At 42.3% G+C, this 14729-nt stretch overlaps 1 protein-coding gene across 1 annotated transcript in view; it reads left to right on the top strand.

Annotated features, from left to right (window-relative positions):
• CNTNAP2 (contactin associated protein 2) overlaps positions 1-14729 on the top strand; it is a 2098245-nt gene that overhangs the window by 2056972 nt on the left and 26544 nt on the right. Inside the window, exon 23 of the mRNA XM_032643309.1 lies at positions 1293-1532. Coding sequence (XP_032499200.1) covers positions 1293-1532 — 240 coding nt within the window. The remainder of the gene's footprint in view (positions 1-1292; positions 1533-14729) is intronic.

Below are 14729 nucleotides of genomic sequence, written 5' to 3'. Positions count from 1 at the left end.
CTGCACCATCATTGCCTGTAGCAGTAGCTCTCAAACCTTAGCGGTGTCGGGACCATCATTGCCTGTAGCAGTAGCTCTCAAACCTTAGCGGTGTCGGGACCACCTGGAGGGTTTGAAGCACACAGATTGCTGGGCCCCGCCCCATGCATTTCTAACGCTTTCCCAGGTGACACTGCTGCTGCTGGTACAGGAGCCACACTGGCGAGAGCCATGCATCAGGGGGGTCTAGGACTCCTCCAACAGTCGTTTGTGCCAGGTAGATTCTAAAACCCAGGGCTACGGTCACGAAGACACTTGCTTTTGCTGATGTGACTGGTATGACAATGTGTGTTTATAGTAATCGAAACAGTGATTTGGGAATGCCTCCACCCAGACTCACCACTGATTTAAATGTTAGTTAGGAACAAGATGCTGACTACAGGTTTGGGGCGGGTGGTGATTCTTAAATGCATATGTATGTTTGTGACTGAGTTGGGAAAGTTTCCTGACTTCCAAAATGCCCATCTGATGCTAGCTGAGATTCTGGAAACCCCAGAATTCCCAGGGGATTGGATTCTAAAGAAAGGAGATGCCCCACTATAGGCTATGGGAACGCTTTTTCTTTTCTTCTTTTTTCTTTTTTAAATAAAGAATTCTAAAGAAGAAAATAAGAGGCACCAAATGAAACCATAATCTACCAGGAGGGCTGGGAGGGCTGTTCAATATATATGAGGGTCACTGAAGCATCAGAAAAGGGGAGAAAAGTCAGTCAGGACCAAGCGAGTGTTGTTAGTGTCGGCAGTATCTCACGTAGCTGGAAGGTGATTAGGCATGTGTTTCATTTTCCCAAGTATAGTCTTACTCTCCTCACCATGTTCTCTAGCAACACAGAAGGCTCTTTTAAAGTGAAGCGTCCAGGGCTTCCCTGGTGGTGCAGTGGTTGGGAGTCCGCCTGCTGGTGCAGGGGATGTGGGTTCGTGCCCCGGTCCGGGAAGATCCCAAGTGCCGCGGAGAGGCTGGGCCCGTGAGCCATGGCCGCTGAGCCTGCGCGTCAGGAGCCTGTGCTCCGCGGCGGGAGGGGCCGCAGCAGTGAGAGGCCCGCGTACCGCACAAAAAAAAAAATTTGATTATAAAGTGAAGCCTCTAGCCCTAAAGCCTTATCAGGTCATTAATTTTTCATCTAAAAGAGCACAATATCTTAAACTGAAACGTAAGAGGAAGATTTGAAGACAAACATTCAAAGGGGAGTTGTATATTACAGCGGTGATATGGTAAGTGGGATACGATCTCTACTTTTTCTCTTTTTCTTTTAGAAACAGGGAAGATTGACCAAGAGATTCACAAGTACAACACCCCGGGATTCACTGGGTGCCTCTCCAGAGTCCAATTCAACCAGATCGCCCCTCTCAAGGCAGCCTTGAGGCAAACAAACGCCTCAGCTCGCGTGCACACCCAGGGCGAGCTGGTGGAGTCCAACTGCGGGGCCTCCCCGCTCACCCTCGCACCCATGTCGTCTGCCACCGACCCCTGGCACTTAGACCACCTGGATTCAGGTAAAGTCTAAAGCAGTGTCTTGGCTGGGATGCTTTATTTCTTTACGCCTCAGTTTCCTCACCTGTAAAGTGGAGTTAATAGCAGACCGTCGCTGGTGATGTAGTTGGAGGATTAAGGGAACGAAGGAATGTGTGAGCGCAGAGTTCTTAGCACATCAAGGGCTCAAAAGGTACAACCGTATTTGTGCTCAGGGCCAGAAGTAAATAGGTCGAAGGGAAGGAGTATAGGCATTATTGACTCTTCTGTACTTAGGTGAAATGATGAGATACCTTAACCAGTGTCTGCAACGTGACTGTCGGATGATCTGATCAGATCAATTACTCACTTTTGCCTTTGTGACTCAGCTGCCTAGCAGCCCCACTGTCCAAGTTCTGATATCAAAAGATTACCTAAAACCATACAGAGATTCATCTCCCGACACTGTATTTGTACATATAATCCCATAGCCTTCCAGGTTTTATTGGTGCATTTAAGCTTAGAAAGCTCAGTGGATTTAGCTCCACTTCTGCAGGTGATATGACTTGTTATTTGAACTCACAGCGCTAAAAGGATGCAGCTGTTGGCTGCGAAAGTAACTGGCTGCAGATTCAGGGTCCACAGGACCCTGAGTGGTGGGGAGCCTGTAAGTCCCCCCACCTCACGCTACCCAGACTGACATCAGGCTACTCGGGTAACCTCTCCAAGCCTTTGCTTTTTCACCCACAAGGTATGAAGTGGGGCGTGATCTCTAAAACACCTCCAAACCTACCATCCGATGGATCTACAAAGCAACGTGTGACTTCGCTGATGCCAAGGACAGGAAGGGGACGAGGGGGGAGCCCTGGGTTCGATACCATCACTGCCTCTCCCCAGCAAGTGTCTTAATCTCATTCCTCAGTTTCCCCACCTCTGACATGGAGATAGTAAGACCTAACTCAGAATGCCACGCAAGACGATGGATTTAAAACACTCAGCACAGTCACAGACGTGGAGCAAGCTGTACAAACGTTTAGCTGCAATAATACTAACAAAGTGGTTATTATTATATTCAACACAGTTTGCTATGATGTTTGAATGTCCAGTAGTAAAGGCTCCCAGATCCTCCCCGACCCTAACTTCTAGTTAGTAACAGTTCATCGTGGAAACGCCGTGTGCTTGATTGCTTTACATATATTCCAGCCCCGAACACAGGATTTATCAGCTTCCGTGAAGCTTAGTCATCGTGAATTCTTGCCAGGATTTGCCTGCAAAGCTTTGTGAAGCTCCGAAAAGAAGCCGAAATTGCCCCATTGTCAGAAGAGCCAATTTACAGACTAAAGAATCCTCTTCATTCCTCACACATGGGGTCCTATAGCATAATGAGGGTGATGACGTGTGCCCAGGGTACTTATAAAAACTGCCTTTTACGAAGTTGTGAGGTTGACACAGCGGGCTGGTTTTTCCTCATGAGATGGCTTGAACAAAGGAAGGCAGTCCTAGTGCTGAAAAAAGTAGGAGTGAAGTTAGGAGGCAAGAAAAAGCACTTCCAGGGCTGCAGAGGAACAGAGATTTCTCAGATAGATTCCTCCGGATGCCGGGGTGGATGGAAACAAAGCCTAATCTTTGAAATAGGCAGGTTACTGTTAGAGGTTCTCACTGCTTGAGGCCATCAACGTGTGTGGTCCAAGTCGGCTGCCAAGAAATCAGTTTCAAAAGCCTCTAGATGCTACTTTGGGCCAATAGGGGTTCACATTCATTCTGCCTTAATTAGCAAATTATTTATTTGCTTGATGGTCTGTGAGACACAGGTGTATGGGCCAAAGTTTGAGTTCATTTATTTTTTAAAAATCATGCTTTATACATGACAATTTCACTCCTTTGACTGATGTAATAATGTATATAGGGAACATTCTGTTATTATTCAATGTTCAAATCAGAAGTCTACAATCCAGGTATTATGGTAAGCCTGTACAATATAACATAGGTCCATTTACAGAAAATTTCCACTTGTACTTGGACAGCAAGTTCTTACCTGGTGTTGACCAGTTGCTCTATCAATCTCATCATCATAATTTATTCCATGATTGGAATTCCAAGTTAATTTTCATAACCGGTAAATGCTTATAAAGAAATGTGTATCTGTCTCACGAACTTTATTAAAAGAACAGAAAAGAGCTTATGAGCTATGACATAGAAGGCTTGTTTAGATAACATGTTTTTTTTTAACATCTTTATTGGAGTATAATTGCTTTTCAGTGGTGTGTTAGTTTCTGCTTTATAACAAAGTGAATCATTTATACATATACATATATCCTCATATCTCTTCCCTCTTGTGTCTCCCTCCCTCCCACCCTCCCTATCCCACCCCTCTAGGTGGTCACAAAGCACTGAGCTGACCTCCCTGTGCTATGCGGTTGCTTCCCACTAGCTATCTGTTTTACGTTTGGTAGTGTATGTATGTCCATGCCACTCTCTCTCTTTGTCCCAGCTTACCCTTCCCCCTCCCTGTGTCCTCAAGTCGATTCTCTAGTAGGTCTGCATCTTTATTCCCGTGCTGCCCCTAGGTTCTTCATGACCTTTTTTTTTTTTTAGATTCCGTATAAATGTGTTAGCATATGGTATTTGTTTTTCTCTTTCTGACTTACTTCACTCTGTATGACAGTGTCTAGGTCCATCCACCTCACTACAAAAAACTCAATTTCGTTTATTTTTACAGCTGAGTAATATTCCATTGTGTATATGTGCCACATCTTCTTTATCCATTCATCTGTTGGTGGGCACTTAGGTTGCTTCCATGTCCTGGCTATTGTAAATAGAGCTGCAGTGAACATTGGGGTACATGACTCTTTTTGAATTATGGTTTTCTCAGGGTATATGCCCAGTAGTGGGATTGCTGGGTCTTATGGTAGTTCTATTTTTAGTTTTTTTTAAGGCACCTCCATACTGTTCTCCATAGTGGCTGTATCAATTTACATTCCCACCAACAGGGCAAGAGTGTTCCCTTTTCTCCACACCCTCTCCAGCATTTATTGTTTGTAGAGTTTTGATGACGGCCATTCTGACCGGTGTGAGATGATATCTCACTGTAGTTTTGATTTGCATTTCTCTAATGATTAATGATGTTGAGCATCCTTTCATGTTTGTTGTTTGTTGGCAATCTGTATATCTTCTTTGGAGAAATGTCTGTTTAGGTCTTCTGCCCATTTTTGGATTGGGTTGTTTTTTTGATATTGAGCTGCATGAGCTGCTTGTAAATTTTGGAGATTAGTCCTTTGTCAGTTGCTTCATTTGCAAATATTTTCTCCCATTCTGAGGGTTGTCTTTTGGTCTTGTTTATGGTTTCCTTTGCTGTGCAAAAGCTTTGAAGTTTCATTAGGTCCCATTTGTTTATTTTTGTTTTTATTTCCATTTCTCTAGGAGGTGGGTCAAAAAGGATCTTGCTGTGATTTATGTCATAGAGTGTTCTGCCTCTGTTTTCCTCTGAGGGTTTCATAGTATCTGGCCTTACATTTAGGTCTTTAATCCATTTTGAGTTTATTTTTGTGTATGGTGTTAGGGAGTGTTCTAATTTCATTCTTTTACATGTAGCTGTCCAGTTAGATAACATGGTTTTTGTTTTTTTTTTTTCTTTTAGGTGAATGGGAAAATGAGAGAGAATGGGGGTTGGGGGATGAACAGGGGACAAAGAAAGAAATAGACATAAGGGAAGGTTACTTAATATCAGCCTCCAGTGGCTTAGTGTCTAGGAGGAAAAACCTTTCCTCTAGGCGCTTAAGTTCAGGCCATGGGGGCCTGCAAATTAAACTCATAACAGGCAGATAACAGGAGAAGAAGTTTATTTGCATGCATATGGAAGCTTACAAAAGAAGTAGCTCAGTAGTGGTAAAAGTTAGAGGCTTATATACTTTTCTTAGTAGAGAAAAAAAGAGAGGATAAAAGGCCTCTGGGAAGGACAAATGGGTTTCTAAAAGAAAAAACAGGAGATAAGGAAGTTTATGATTATGTTTGTTCATGCCTGTGTGAATGGTCTTTGTCTTCTTCAAGGCCTTAAAACTCCCCTGCAAAGGGTGATTTAGGGTAGCTTTGCTCTTGGCCTCTTTCCTGGGACCTAAAAGCCTCCTAGAAAAAAGGGGATTTATGGTCTCATTTCTCAGAAGTTTCTATGTTTAGTCAGATAAGGAAGTTCCAAAAAGATTTCTTTCTGCATCTGTTGAATCCCAAATGTCATCAGTTTAAAATAATCTTCATCCCAGCTCTGGGGTTCTTAGTGGGTCCCCACATCAGCAATTGCACCCTAGTTTCTGTGAGCCTAAGTTCATCATTCTGAATTTTGATTTGGGGGTTTTGCTTTCTTAGATAATCTTTCTAGTATGACTGAGGATCCTCACTATCAGATATTCAGAAACAAAACAACAGAGCATACACAAAAATGCCATTTCTAGCTATAAATCACGTTACTTGAGTCTGTGTAGGTACCTGAGGGAAGAAAATAAAGGTGAGAGCTCATTAGTCCTGGTTTGAATAGAGGACATTTGGAAGGAGATCTGTTTCATCTGGTGCCTTGGGAAGTGTGATCCTCGACCAGCAGTGTGAGTATCACCTGCAAGCTTGTTAGAAATGCAAATCACAGGCCCCAGACCCACTGAATCGGCACCTGCATCTCAGCAAGATTCCCCTGTGCCCATCATGTGCCCATCAAGCCTGAAAGCACTCCTCTCAATCTCAGATGCACTTTCAGATTACCTAGGGAGCTTTTAAAAGCCCCAATATCCAGGCTGCACCCCTGACCAATTAAGTCAGACACTGGGGTTGAGATGTCCAGAGATGTACAACCTCCCCAGGTGATTCTAATGTGTAGCCAAGATGGAGAATCACTCACTAAATAAGAGAGAAGCTTACTAATGGCCCCTTTGGTAAAGCTTTGAAGTAAGGTTACTAAAAAAAAAAGAAAAGTAAATACCCAAAAACCAGTTTATGAAAAACAATGAAGGCTTTAGGTGGTGAAATCCCAAATTGAAAGGCTATAGCAGTAAGCTTGCCAAAGGCTGGGTTCCTCTGACCATTTCATGAGGAAGCTCAGGGAGATAGAGGAGTTTTCTCTGAACTTGAATAGAGCTAGTCTGCCTGGAAAAACAGACTTGAAGCAGACAAACAAACAAGAGATCCACAGTGCGGGGCCGGACTCGGGGCCTCCATGAAAATGCATCTTTATTGAAGTTGTTACGCCCCAGGAAGGAGCTTCAGTTTGAGGAAGATGTCAAATTATTAATCAGTTTTTTTAATCAGCTGCAAGCTTAATTTGAAAGGATATCAGGAAGGAAATGCTGCTTTAAAATGAAGTATGTGCATTTATTTTAAAATCAGGCAGGCCCCTTGCAGTGAAGATAGGAAGTCTATGGTTTTAGTATTAGCGGGAACTTAGCAATCAACCAAGGGCTACTTACTTCATACTCACACTGGAGTATTTGCTTTGCAGAGACCTGGAAGTTAGAATTCCAGCCATCTACCCTGAGGTCTTGTGTTCTTTCTGCTCCCTTGTATTTCTTTCTTATATCTTAGACGATATCACATGATAAAGACAGAAAATGGATTCCAAGGTATGCTGGCTTCCTGTGATAAGATTCCTTTTCTCTTCTGGAACACCACTGACTGAGCTGCTCATTAACTCTCTAATGCCCTTTGGGCTCCATCACCGTTTTCCAAAGCGGGGGACATTTACAGTTGGTCAGGCTGTGTACTGCACAACTCCAGAGGATTCCATTTGCATTGCAGTCTTTGGCTCCTGGAGCCCTGAAACATGGTGGCCTTGATAGGGGGTCATCAGATCATTATGGGAAGAAAATAGACATATCGTCACGTGGCATAATATCAAGTTATTTCCTGTTCATTTCTTTTTCAGTCTTTCTCATTTTGTTAAAGAGAAAGTCTCCATGTGGTCCTGGCATGCATTTAACAGCTCTCTCACCCATGCTATTCACCCTTTAATAGAGAGCAGGCTTCTGTTTAAAACCTTGACAGGCCATAGAATTACTCAGTAGGGTTATAAAGTTTTATCACTGCATTTGTTTAAATAAGAAATCAGGTCAGGGCTTCCCTGGTGGCACAGTGGTTGGGAGTCCGCCTGCTGATGCAGGGGGCACGGGTTCGTGCCCCAGTCCGGGAGGATCCCACATGCCGCAGAGCAGCTGGGCCCGTGAGCCATGGCTGCTGGGCCTGCGTGTCCGGAGCCTGTGCTCCGCAATGGGAGAGGCCACAACAGTGAGAGGCCTGCGTACCGCAAAAAAAAAAAAAAAAAAAAAAAAAATAATAAATCAGGTCAATTTAGTGAGAATAAGTAAATAAATAATAATTATGTTTCCATGGATATGGCAAAAAGATACGACAGTAGTTCCTATGTGATTGGAGTTTGGCAAACGGTGGACAGTATGTCAGAATGATCACAAACACAAGGTCCTGGCATGGAGCTGGGAGAGTGCATTTTTTATCGGGGGAAATGGTAAAATTATGTTGATTTGACTTAAACCCATTCTGCTCTATTAGAAACATGTAGTCAATTCTTTTTCTGCCTAATTTTTTCTGCTTCTGGATAATAGGTACGGCCTGTTTAACCACATCATTATGGTCCTTTTAGAACAGTAGTTACAAGGTAGAAAGGGCAATCCCTGGCCCTGAGTTCTGGTTTATTTAAAGGTCACAGAGCACCAGACAATTGCTGTGATTTGCCTCTCAGAATTATGGGCTCTGTTTTTCTTTGTCAGATTCAGGGAAGCTTATTTCCTTGGAATGGCAAGGATTTGCCAGCAGAGAGACGACTACAAATGGCAACGCACTTTCTGTAAAATTTAGAAACAAAACAAACACCAGAAAGAAAATAAGAATCTGATGCCGTACATTTCTGCACTAAGGAACAGCTCCTAACTGTATACCAAGCTGTTTTGTGAGGCATTCATATTAAGTCTTAGGGTTGGTTTGTTTTTTAATCACATTCATGATATTGAATACAGAATACATCAGACCAGAGGCCACATCCTAGGGGTTTTTTTAATAGCATTAAGATAGACAAGGCACTTTAAGATGTAAGATTTCATTTCCCAAGGAATCTCCTCGTTTTAAAGATTATAAGGAGTTACTGGAACCTAGAGATTCTGGCTCCCTGCCTAAAGCTAACCTGCCTCTGATACTGAGAGGCTCTGGACCAGGAACTCTCAGAGCCCCTCTGACAGGAAAGTGGGCAGGACATAGAAAATCCAGAAGCACTGAGTGGAAAATAGTCCTCTGAGAATTGTCAGGAATTCGGGAATCCAAACCCAGACTCGTCCGGTGGATTCACTCAGGGTCACAGAGCAGTTGGAAAAACCAGCTCTCAGCAATGTGGCTCTCATCCCAAACAAATTGGGAACTGAATGGAACCCGGTGCCTGGGATCACTCGGTGCAGCAAGCACATGCCCCAGTTAGATTCCAGAATATGCAGTCTGCCCAGGTACCGTGAGCTAAGAACTAAGGGCTCTGCGTGCCACATCAGACGCTTTACCACTGGAAATCGTGGGTTTGCTTTCTAAAGGCACCCGTTTCTCTATTGCTGTGATTTTTAGTGACTTGATTTCTTATCTATGTTCCACATTTTTTTTCTGCCATCTGAGGATAAAATATTTTTATATCTTCACGTGTGAAAGAATTATAGATAAGATGAACATTTAAAAACTGCATATATCTATTCCATTTCCATCATAATTACAAGCTGGTAGTTGGTTTTCTTTACCACCTGCAAGCACTTAAAATAATCCTTCCAGCTGTTACAATTACATCTTAATTAGTTCTGAGCAGACCCTGTTTTTCATCCTTATGCTAAGGTTGCATGATTAATTTGTTTAATCTCTGATACCTAATCTTTTTATTATCTTTTGTGTCTTTTGTTCTCTTCTGTGACCGACACAGACATTATTCAAGTCCAAAAAACATTATCATCTTCTCTTTTCTGACATGCACTTTTCCTGCAGATGATCCAAATTCTGCTTTTCTGCAAAAGCACCAAGCACATTTATATATAGCTTAAGTCAAATGTAATAATAGTTACCGTTTTTTGATCTAATGATCATTTAAGTTTCCATAATGAATAGCTTTATACACATGATCTTGTTGAGTCAGGGATGTATTTTTAATTTTGATTGTATTACAAATCTCCCTCCAGTGACATAGTACCTCCAATTCAATAAGATATAAATCTTTTTTCCCCACACCCTCATCAATGCAGCACATATAATATTCTTTTAAATCTTGCTATACTTTATTTGAAAAATGAAATTTTGTTGTCTTAATTTGGATTTCATTAATCCAAATTAAGTAAAGATAAGTAAAGATACTTAATCATGAGTGAGATTAAGTATCTTTGTATATGTTCATAAGCCACTTGGATTTATTTTTCCCACCAATCGGCCTGTTTATATTTTTTGACCAAAGAATTATTTGTATATTTACATTGTTTCCCATTGGTCTGTTGGTCATTTACTAATTGACTCATAGAATTTTTATATATTAAGTAAATTGACATTTTACTCTATGTTTGAACGTTTTCTCAGTTTGAGCTCTTTTTTTTTTAATTTATGGGTTTTTTTTCCCCATGTAAAAATTTCTAAATGTTACATGATGAAATATAAAGTCTCTCATGGCTTTTGGGTTTTGTGTCATGCCTTCTCCATTCAGAAAATTTTTTTTTAATGATTATACATTTTTTCTAATAATTTTATGTTTTATTTGTAAGATACACATATTTACTGCCCTTGAAATTTACATGGGTAGTAAGAGTAAGGTAGAAACCCAACTTTATTTTTCCCCCCTGGCCAGCCAGTAGTTCCAGCACTATTGGTTGAGGACCCATCCTTTACCCTACGTTTATCCCATTCAAAATTGACCTTTATATTTATGTCTACTTCTAGACTCCCTGATCCATTGCACTCATCTGACTCTTCCTGAGACGATAGCAAGCTGTGGTCATGACTGAGCTTTTGTAATAGCATTTGATTTCTCATAAAGCTAATTTCCCTTTTATTCTCTCTCTCTTTTTTGGGATTTTTCTATGCATATGTTACCTAGAGGATTCCTATTTTCATAAGGGTCTTATCAGGGTTAGATGTTAAATAGTATCTAATGCCACTTCAACATCTACTGGAGATAACCATGTGCTTTTTCTTCTGTGATAGATTAATGCGGTGAATCATAGCAATAGATTTCTAAATACTGAGCCATGCTTTCATTCCTAGCATTAACCACATTGAGTCATGGTGAGGCATTCTCTTGAGGTATAACTGAAGTCATTTTACTAAAACTTTTTTTAGTTTTGTTTTTAACATCAGTAATTCTTGGGTAAGATGGGTTTGTAGCATCCTTTTACTTTGGAGGGGAGTGCAGATTTGGATTTTATACTTAGGCCAGCTTCATAAAAAGAAAGTAGAAGGGGCCACCCAGCAAGGAATGTGGGAGGCCCCTAGGACAGCAGTCCAGACAGACCAGGAAGGAACCTGGGACCTCAGTCCTACAACCTCAAAGGCCAAATTCTGCCAGCATCAGGAATGACCTTGGAAGCACATTTTCCCCCAGGACTTCCGCACAGGCACTCAGCCCTGCTGACACCTTGATTTCAGCCTTGGGATACCCAGTCACACCATGGGCGACTTCTCCATCACTCTCTAGTAGAGTAACTCAAGTGCCATCCAAACTTGAATGTGCTCAGAATCACCTGGCGAGATGAATGAATGCAGATCCAGGAGGTCAGAGGTGGGATTTGAGACTCTGCGTCTCTAACAAACGCCCAGGTGATGCTGACACTGCCGGCTCACAGGCCACACTGTGTACGGCAAGGATATAAACAGCCTTGGAGCCTTACCCACCTGTACCTTGTAAGTTGGGTAAACTTCACCTGCAAAACCACTGGCGTCTACTGTTTCCTTGTGTGTGTGAGCAGAGCTCTTCGACAACTCTCTCAATTTCTTTTATGAGAATCTGTCTAATTAGATTCTCTTTCTCGTCTACTATAATGTCTGTTCTTCACATCTTTCTAGAAATTAACGCATGTAATCTAAGTTTTAGACTTCATTTCCATAGAGTTGAGCTAAGTAAGTTTTTATAATGATTCCTGTTCTCTCCTTAGAAAATGTTTATATATTCTTATATAAGAATTATATATATATTATTATATATTCATAATATATTATTATATATTATATATTAATATATATTCATATATTCTTATAATGTAGGTGTAGATTTTCCCCCCATCCTTCTTAGATTATCTGACAACTTTTTTTTGCAAAGGACCAGCTCTGGATTTATTTATTAGTTCTATCATTTTTCTGTTTTCTTTTACCACTTGCTTTTATCCTGACTTCTTTAAATTTATTTTTGCTTCTCTTTAACTGTGTCGTTTGAATATTTCCTTATTGTCATTATTGGCATGTGTGTAACATCCTCTTTCAGAGGAACATGAACCAGAGTTAACAAATCTAAGCTCTAAGCCTAAGTCTCTGGCCACTTCTGACCCCACCTCCCGGACCACACATGCCAGATGCAGTGTCTTGGCATGAATACTTTTAACTAGACTCTCATCTAAGGGACCTGAACAGTCTTTAGAGGCCACGTTAAATGCCAGAGCCTTCAGACATCACTGTAAGAACAGGTTTGGCAGGCGTGTGTTCCCACAGCGGTAGAGCAGGTGAGGAAATGATGGGGCGAAACATCACCTAAGAGGCTAAAGTGAAGGGCAGTGGGGTTCGATCCCCTTTCAGCACCGGACACCCCCTGCACACTGCCCCACGTGCCTGACTGTGTCTGGGGCTGCCTCCACTCAGGCTTCTGTTCTTTCCTAACCAGGACTGTTCAGCGCCATCGTGGGAAAATCCAAAGGAGCACAAACACCCAGCTTTGGGGTAACTTCCCAGGTCCTTGATTCCTCCTTCATCTGGGCTTCTCTTTAATCCCAGTTCCTCCCCCTCTCTTTCTGTCTGTCTTTCTCTTTGTCCCATACAATAGATTTTGAAGCCCAAGGAGGTTGGGGTTCTGTCCAGCCCCCCGTCTAAGCCGTCCACCCTCTGACACCCCCCCCCGCCCCAGCCTGGTACCATCCTTAGAGACACCTCTCTCCCTGCTCCCACGCCTGCCGGGACTCTCAGCTGTCACCTCCATCATGTGGGGCTGGGAAGGGCAGGTGACACAGGCGTGCACGTTGCTATAGCAACTTCTCCGTTGATGGCAGAACCACCGGCTGCAGCGAGTCACAGCGTTCATTTCTGTCTCGCTCTTATGCCGGGCAATGTTATGAGAAGCCCATGAAAATGAAGTCAATCTGAGCTCAGGGTTGTCCACTGATGTCTGTGTCTGTCATCGCCTCTGTCGAGGCAGGGCCCCGTGCTAACTTTTCCTACTACACTGCATTTTTGAACATCCTTGTATATCACTTGGGCCATTCAAGGGAACACAGTGTTCCAAATTAATCTGGTGCCACTTCCTTTTCTGACTTGTCATCCAGAAGACTCTCACGGAAATCCCTGCGTGTGAATCCTCCCCGGGGAACCCTGCCAGTCACCACCTGGAAGTGCCGATCCTGCCTTTGCCGGCGGTTCGGGGCCTGCGTCCTGCCTGTGGTTTCTGAAGTTGCAGAAACCTTATGCTAGACGAAGTCTTTGACCCAACGCCAGCTGTTTTACTCATTTGAGAAGATCTTTGCTCAGTTCTCTGTGCTCTGCACAGACTGTTCAGAAATGTCTAAAGACCAGGTGGATCCTTGATTCTGCTGTTGCGCTCCTGCCTGGGAACAATCCTGAAAGGCTTTAAAAATTTTTTTAAAAAGTAAAATCAATTTTATGTTGAAACGTAAACTGTACATAAAAATCCATATGAATGTGGGGTGTAGTTATTTTAAACATAGAGAATGAGATTAATTGTGAAATTTCCCCACGAGAAAAGGCCAAAAGTGGTTTTCAAGAATTTACTTGGGAATTTTAACTTTTAGGAAATGGGAAAGGATAAAGACAAATGATAAATTTGTAAACAGCTTCAATTGTTGAAATGCTTTCAGTGCATGGTTTTGTTTTATCCTGACAGTAGCTCTACGTGGTCTGAATGGACATTATTAACCACATTTTAAAGATTAAAAAAAGTGCACCTCGGAGAGGAAATGTACTTATTCCCACAGTAAACATCTAATGAGTGGCCGCAGCAGCGACTATGCATTAGCGTCCCCTGTGGGGCTTTTTGGCCACGCTGACGCCTCCTCCCCATTCCCCATCCGGAGAGAGTCTTGATGTGCTGTCAGGACTGTGAACCAGTGGGTCCCAGTATTTATAGCACTTTGCTCAGAAGTATACAGAAAATAACATCCTCAGGTCTAAAATTCGGGTATACTCACCTCTGATTCAGTGCTTTTCCCACTTTTCCTTTCTCTCAATGAAACATTTGAATCTAAATATAAAAAGATTCCAGTTCTTTACTCTGAACTGTCTTCCTATCTTCTATCATCCCTTCAGTATAATGCAGAAGCCTGAAATCGTCAGTAATTTGCATGTCTGTAGGTAAACCCCTGATACTAAATATACTTTCCTTTTTATTTCCACTGTCCCTTTTTTGATTTGGAATAAATCATCCCCAAGCCTGCTAGAGACAATTCAATATTATTTCACACTTGGCTGACATGAATGAGAAGAGCTATGACAGAGCAACGTGGCTGGTACTGGAAGACTATCACGTTATCTTGATACTGACGTGAGCCAGCACCAAGGAGGCATCTCTTTGTGGGGAAACATCAGGAAGCTGTCATGAACAAGGATCATTTGTTTCACAAGATGCTCTTTGATGGCCATTCCACCTGCCAGCCAGAAAATACAGCTGCCTTTTGAGATCTGAGGTTAGTTCAAGGAAAGAACAGTTCAAAAAACAATGAAGATACCTAGCATGGGGGTTGTGTATTCTATTTTCTGAGATCAAGCTTGGAAGAAAAGACATTGTCTTGGGGCTGAAATTTTAAACTTTCACTTGTGCTAATGCAGCCGGAAAAAGTATTTCCAAAGCAAGAGCCCAGCGAGACATTGATAAAAGACTTAAAATATGTAGAGCTTTAGTGTTTAAAGCCCTTTAGTTTTGCTTGTTCTCCCCTCTAATAGACCCCAGAGGAGGCAGCATCCCGTCGGCTGGCTGTGATCTGGGTCATATACCACTGTGTTCTCAGAAACTGTCCTCTTCTCTATACTGG

Source organism: Phocoena sinus, chromosome 9 (genome assembly GCF_008692025.1).
Source record: "Phocoena sinus isolate mPhoSin1 chromosome 9, mPhoSin1.pri, whole genome shotgun sequence".
Classification (NCBI taxonomy): Eukaryota; Metazoa; Chordata; class Mammalia; order Artiodactyla; family Phocoenidae; genus Phocoena; species Phocoena sinus.
This window is presented reverse-complemented; position numbering and strand designations above follow the sequence as displayed.